Genomic DNA, 6,269 nt, shown 5'->3' with positions numbered 1-6,269 from the left:
TTTTATTGTTTAGGTTTTTGACAACTCAATTTGTTAAATTCCTTTGCTAATTATCCATTTTGTTGGACTTGCTCAGACATTACACATATTCATTACTAATGATTTATGTAATTAAGCCTCCGTTCGATAAATTTTATAAACCATTCATAAAGAATCAATTTTTACTTTCAATGTACTCACAAATACTGTTCACTTTTTTTTTATCAATTTATAAATTCACATGTTTAGAGCTGAGATTGAGTTTTATCCTGAAAAGAAGAACGTAACACTATTACTTCAATTTCTAAAAAAAAAAAAAAGAAAAGAAGGAAGAAGAAGAAGAAGAACGGAGAAGTCTTGTACAATGTCATGCATTTGGTGGGATTATTATGCACATCATGTGGTTGATGGGTAACATGACAACAATTCAATTAAATATGTTTATTTAATAAATTAGTAGTAAGATTTCGTACAACTTATTAATTCTTTAATGTCGGTCTTAGTCTTCAATTGGTTGTCTTGTCTTTCTCCCCTAATTTCTTAAATGAATGATAACATGGATTGCCTACCACTTAGTAATCCCTTCTTAGTGTGGCAATTGATATTGTTTTACTATCTCTATCATATCCCAACAATATACCAAAAAGAGAAAAGACTTGAATAAAAATCTACACATTTTAATTCAATTGAGTTAAAGTTAACTCGCTTTCGTACTTTTTCGTATTAAAATCTCACCACTCCTAAACTTCTACGATTCGTCGTTTGTTAGCGACCAATGAAGCTTTCCGTGCTGTTATGCTAATAAAAAAAGTATTAGCGTTAAAAAAAATTCATGTTCAAAAATGTATAAAATATTTGTTTATTATCTACTATGATTTGATTTTTAATCTTAAAATGTCAACCTTGTCGAGATGACTAGTTCAAATTCTTACAAACTATATGCTAGTTAATATTTTATCATTATTCGACATGAAATTCATCCCCATGGCATTATCAAGTCGACACAAACATGCCCGCAACACTCAGAATGCTTTTGTAGGAAGAAATGGTGGAGCCTTGGTCACATGGAAAAAGTTCAACCATTAAAAAATGTGAATTGATGCTATATTCCTTTCAATCTCTCTGTCTATGTTTGGATAAAATTATAATATGATATAAATGAATAATGGATAAATAAATTGTAATTATAGGTTATATGTGATTAAAGTTAATGTTTGACTTTGAAAAATAAATTATAAGTTACTTTTAATATTTCTCAAACATAAATCTTGAAAGTGATTTATATTACCAACAGAAAATTCTTATGTGAGATGAATTCTCATGTCAAACTGCAGTTCCCATTATGTATTATAAACCAGTCCACTGGACAAAACGATTATTCACTGTGTAATTTGAAATATATATGTAACAAAATGAGCACACACTTCTGCTAGATGCGTTCCACTAAAACAAGCTAAAACACTGCATTGTATTTCTGAAAAAAATAACTTTAACTAAACTCGGGATTGGCCCCTCCTGCACGAGACTATGCCGAGGTAGGAGAAGCTGAAGCTGTGGTCTTGCCAGTGAATACTGAAACTGATAATCATTGAATTTGATTGGGCTGCTGGCGCTGCATCTGAAAGATGTGGTGCTTCATCTGTCCCTGCTGGCTCGTGCAACTAGATGCTCTTCCCTCGTCCATGAGCTCCGTGTTTGCAAGCTTTAGACGCTGAACTTCTGCAGTTAACGTATCGTGCAGTGCTGCCATGTAAAGTAGAAAATGTAAAACAGATTTTTCACTTATCCAAGTGCCAGAATTCCAGTCCATGAAATAGAAGAAAATATGGGAAGCAAAACAAGGTGTATCTAGTATGACAAAGCTACTGGAAATCCCTGCTAAATATATCAAGAGGTAACCACACAGCTTAGCCCATTGACCACATGCAATGATCAGCAGCAGACCAACATTGACCTTCACTGATGGTACTTAGAGCATGTATGGGAAGTGAATTTTTTACAATCACTTTCGGTCAAACACGGATTTTATAGTATGACCACTTATTATCCACACATTCTGTAGTATCCATGGATTATAATCACTTATCACCTACCAAACGTGCACTTAGTTTTGCGTGATCAGTGATGTAGGTCTCTATGTGATATATTAATTTAGACTTGCTATGATTTCTCAGCTATTTAATATCTCGTCATATCACTTGTCTCCTAAACATAATATTGGGAGTAGTGAGTATTCAAAGAGTGGTCTGGAGATTCTTGGAGTTCTGCTCCTGCTCGAGCATTGTAGTTTATTTGTATTCCATAATCGATGAACACTTGCTTTCATTTCCTGATATTCAGAATCAATCTTACACTGAGATTTGGCAGAACTAGTCTTGCAGAGACGACTGCTTGCCATGTCGTGCCCATTTCTCAGCCTTATGAAAAGTGTCAAGTCATGCCGGCATGCATTACAGTCAAACGATGAGCAACACAGGTTTGGTTAACCTTCAATAATTCTAAATATACTACAACAACCTATAGGAGTATGGCTAGAGGGCAACAGGCCACAAGCGACATATAGCATAGCTCTAGATATTGCACTGCCACCATCCAGGATTCTGTCACGATGAATTCTAACAAACCACACAATTTGCTAAATGGAAACTGCAACTTCAGCAGACTTGCAGAACAGGCTTCATAAATATGAAATGGAAAAAGGTGGCCCAAACAAAAAATGCTGATGACGATGTTCCCAAATCACAAGTTTAACAGCAATATAACCATGCAATATCGTGAACTTCCTTATGCAAGTTTAGGCTCTCAAATCAACCCTACCCCCAATCACCACCATTTTCCCCCTAAACACCAATAAAGAGAATCCGCCAATAAAGGACATAGATTTCATAGTTTTCCAGTAGCTGGTCCTATCTATTGGCAAAAGAAAGGATTAGCAGATTTTGCTTGATTGTCTGAAGTGAAGTAGCCTTAGTCCCCTTTCATTTTGAAGGTTAAAGTGGATAATGATTTTATTTGATTTGATAATCTGAAAACAAAAGCGTTTCTTATTATGATCAATAGATAGTTATCATTTCCACAGCTTTGTTGCTGAAGTGAATCATTGGGACCAACTAAATAAAAAAGACGAACAAAAATCAAGCAGTACATGCAAAATCCGCCCAAAAGGATAAGTAACAGGTACCTTCGCGGGAACAAAAGTCAGACATCAGATAAAACTTCATCCTTCATATAAGAACTCAGATAAGATGACACTACAACATAACCATAGAAATGCATAAAACAGTAAAAGTGCCAAACATTCTCTTTATATCTAATAAAGGACAACCTAGCCTAAAAGTCCAGTAAGAAGTATACCCTGCAAACACATGCATAATTGCATATCCAGTTGAAAATCTGTGCATTCAGATTGCAGGTAGATATGAACATATGTAATTGCGGAAGAAAATGAAATACCATCTCTAAGTTGCTGCAGAGATTGAAGCCGGAATTTCAATTCATTGTTCTGAACTGTTAGCTCAGCACAGTCTTTCTGGGAAAAAAAGAAACACACAAGTGCCAATTACCAAATGACTGTATCAATAAAAATAACAAAGGGGAAATGCATCAGTCCTCAACTATGCACCTGTAGAACAGTAAGTTGGGATGACAGCGTGGTTGCCTCCATTTGAAGAGTTTGCACCTTGTGTTCCAATTCCGAGATGTAACGCAGCTTCCGCTCCTTGGAACGAGCAGCTGACTGACGATTAGCCAATATCCTGAGACAAAATGATAACAGGCATAGAATGTTCCCAGCGAGTAATGTTTTAACCTTTAATGCACACAAGGATGTTCTAGGAAAATAATTCATAGACCGGATACCTCTTTGCACGTTTTGGGTCTGATGAAGCAATTTCTGCAAGACTTTCATCTGCCATAATCTTTTTCAGCTCAGCTTCACTAAATTCACCACTTCCAAAGTCCAAGTTGAACTTAGCTGGGTTTTCACTCACTGAATTGTTTGGTGAAAGCAGACTCCCCCAATTACCTGGACAGGTAGATAACTTTGGTGACTCTTCGCCTAAGTGGAAGTTTCCAAACGCACTATCCATCGAAAGACTCCTGCAGTGTCGGGCTGGGGGAGCAATATCTCCTGGAGCACTCCTTTTGACTCTTTCCCTAGAATTTGTCTCATGCCTCGAGACTCTTTCCAATTCAATATTGCTGTTGTCACCACCATTATTCGTCATACCACTAACAATGTTGTCCTTATCTTTATTTTCCATAGCAGAAGAGTTAACTCCATCCACACGATCCATATTCATCAACGAATTAAACAAGTCGTCTATAACCTCTCCCTTTGATTTCCTTTCACCTGTCCCCTCAGCATTGCTCCTACCATCACTAGCTGAATCCGTTTCACATCCCTTCATCCTAACAGGCTTATCATTTCCTAAAGTCTCTCTCTTGATAATTGTTCTCCCCATTACTCCCTGGCCACTTATTGGCAGCAACTGAGGTGAAGACTGGATCATTGCCGAGAATCCTAATGGAACATCGCTGTTTGAGCGGCGATGCCCTTTGCGAGAGATCAGACAATCATTGCCACGAAATAGGCTTTCCCTTGGAAAAGAAGGCACAAATGGCGGCCCTTGGGAACTGACATCTATTTCCTCCATTGATGCGCCCTTGAGATTAGAGTTTGATGAAACCAATGACGATTCACTAGGAGGCAAGGGGCTTAAAGGGGGCAAACAATTGGTACCATAAAATGTGGATTGTGATAAAGATCTCAAGTGAGAATCCCCGAGGTTACAATTCTGACTTCCTGGTTGCTTCGAATGGGGCTGAGCCATAAAAACCAACTAAATCCGGGAACAAATCCGTAAAATTCAGGATGACTAACTAAATGAACACGAAAAATTGCGTTCAGTTCCTCGAGTTAACTTTACTCCGGGAAAGGGAAAACCGAAAGAGCCTCAAAATAGTACTAGCTTTACAGACAGCTCAATTAAAATCTTCAAACATCAAATTCAGTACATAAACACCTGATTTTCAATCACGATAGAAACCTAAAATCAAGGAAACAAGACAACCAGAGGATAGCATAACTTCAATCCCTAGAATTGAGAATACCAGCAAATGTTCGTACCTGGCTCAATTTGACTCGTGTCCAACATCTATTTCTGTACTCAAGAAGCCATCGTTGCTGAGACGAAGAAACAATGGATTTTTCCAAATTTTCGTTTTTCGAGGGTTGCGGAAATTCCCGCTGAAAATGGCGGTGATTACGTTGAAAAATAAAGATTGTGTGGGGCGGGTAAAAGGACAGAAACTTTGGATTGCATAAAAAATGACGAATGAGGCATGGCTACCATCTCTCGCCATCTCAACGCAGGCACGAAGTTAAAAACGCGCTTCCGACAAAAAACCTGATTTTTTTTTTTTTTTTAACGATTGACGCTGACTAGGATTAAACTATGTAATAATGTTTCTTGAAAAATCCGCGTGGCAAATGTCATTCCCATTTCATTTGCTTTAGATTATTTCGAAACCGGACTTAAAAAGAAATTAAATTTTTGTTACCAGAGTCGAACATTTCGTAGAAGGACCGAGCTACAGTATCCGTGGAGATGACCACACACACACAGCACAAGTGGGTTGAGTGATGGGTTGAGGACGATGTAAACTTAGATTCCTCCAACGTTTGATCGGAGAGTAACAAGATATCTTATTGTAATAGTTAGCTAATTCTTTCAAACCCATCAAAGTCCCATATCTCCTTCTCCGCCTTTGTCCCCTTACCAACTTGCTAACTCCCTTCCATGTAAGATCTCTACTTGAGACTATCCTAGGATTAGAGCGGGAAGGGATATGATTTCTGCCGTCCTTCCCTTAGTGATGGCTACAGACACCAATCAATCAACACGTTTGGCTTTTCTTGAACGAAGTTCATGATCTAATGGTCTGTTTTCTTGATCTTCTCCTGCTTCTTGTTCCAACTCGCTGGTTAACTTGTATAACCATGGAGGTACTTTTTTACTGATTTCTATTATTTGAATCAATTTTTTACTAATTTTTTGAACATTAGTATTAGTTACAATTCTATTTTTAAAATATTTAAAATATTTTGTTCCTTTTTCTGAATCTATTCTTCCTTCTTCTTTATCTGAAAATACAGAAAGACCCCTAGAATTTAAAATTGATCATGATTCTTTACCAGGTTCATTGATTAAAATTAAGAAATCAACAATTTCGGTTGATAATGATTTTTTTATCAAATCGATATATTTTTTATTCAATTTGTTGGTAAT

General features: G+C 37.0%; 1 protein-coding gene across 2 annotated transcripts; it reads right to left on the bottom strand.

Annotated features, from left to right (window-relative positions):
- Positions 1-1,300: 1,300 nt before the first annotated feature.
- On the bottom strand, positions 1,301-5,371 carry LOC111408860. Of its 2 annotated transcripts, XM_023038669.1 has the most exons (5): positions 5,108-5,368; positions 3,838-5,003; positions 3,602-3,734; positions 3,433-3,508; positions 1,301-1,722 (listed from the first exon to the last, which is right to left on the bottom strand). In XM_023038669.1, exons 2-5 carry the CDS (start codon positions 4,809-4,811, stop codon positions 1,565-1,567), a joined length of 1,341 nt encoding a protein of 446 aa, XP_022894437.1. In that variant the 5' UTR covers positions 4,812-5,003; positions 5,108-5,368; the 3' UTR covers positions 1,301-1,564. The 2 variants fall into 2 exon arrangements, 1 of the variants encoding a protein (XP_022894437.1); XR_002705371.1 differs by having other exon boundaries at positions 1,592-1,722; positions 3,433-3,504; positions 3,838-5,371.
- Between the last annotated feature and the right edge of the window lie 898 nt (positions 5,372-6,269).

This window comes from Olea europaea, chromosome 14, assembly GCF_002742605.1.
Source record: "Olea europaea var. sylvestris chromosome 14, O_europaea_v1, whole genome shotgun sequence".
NCBI classification, from domain to species: Eukaryota; Viridiplantae; Streptophyta; class Magnoliopsida; order Lamiales; family Oleaceae; genus Olea; species Olea europaea.
Note: the sequence above shows the minus strand (reverse complement) of the source record. Positions and strands in the feature narration are given on the sequence as shown.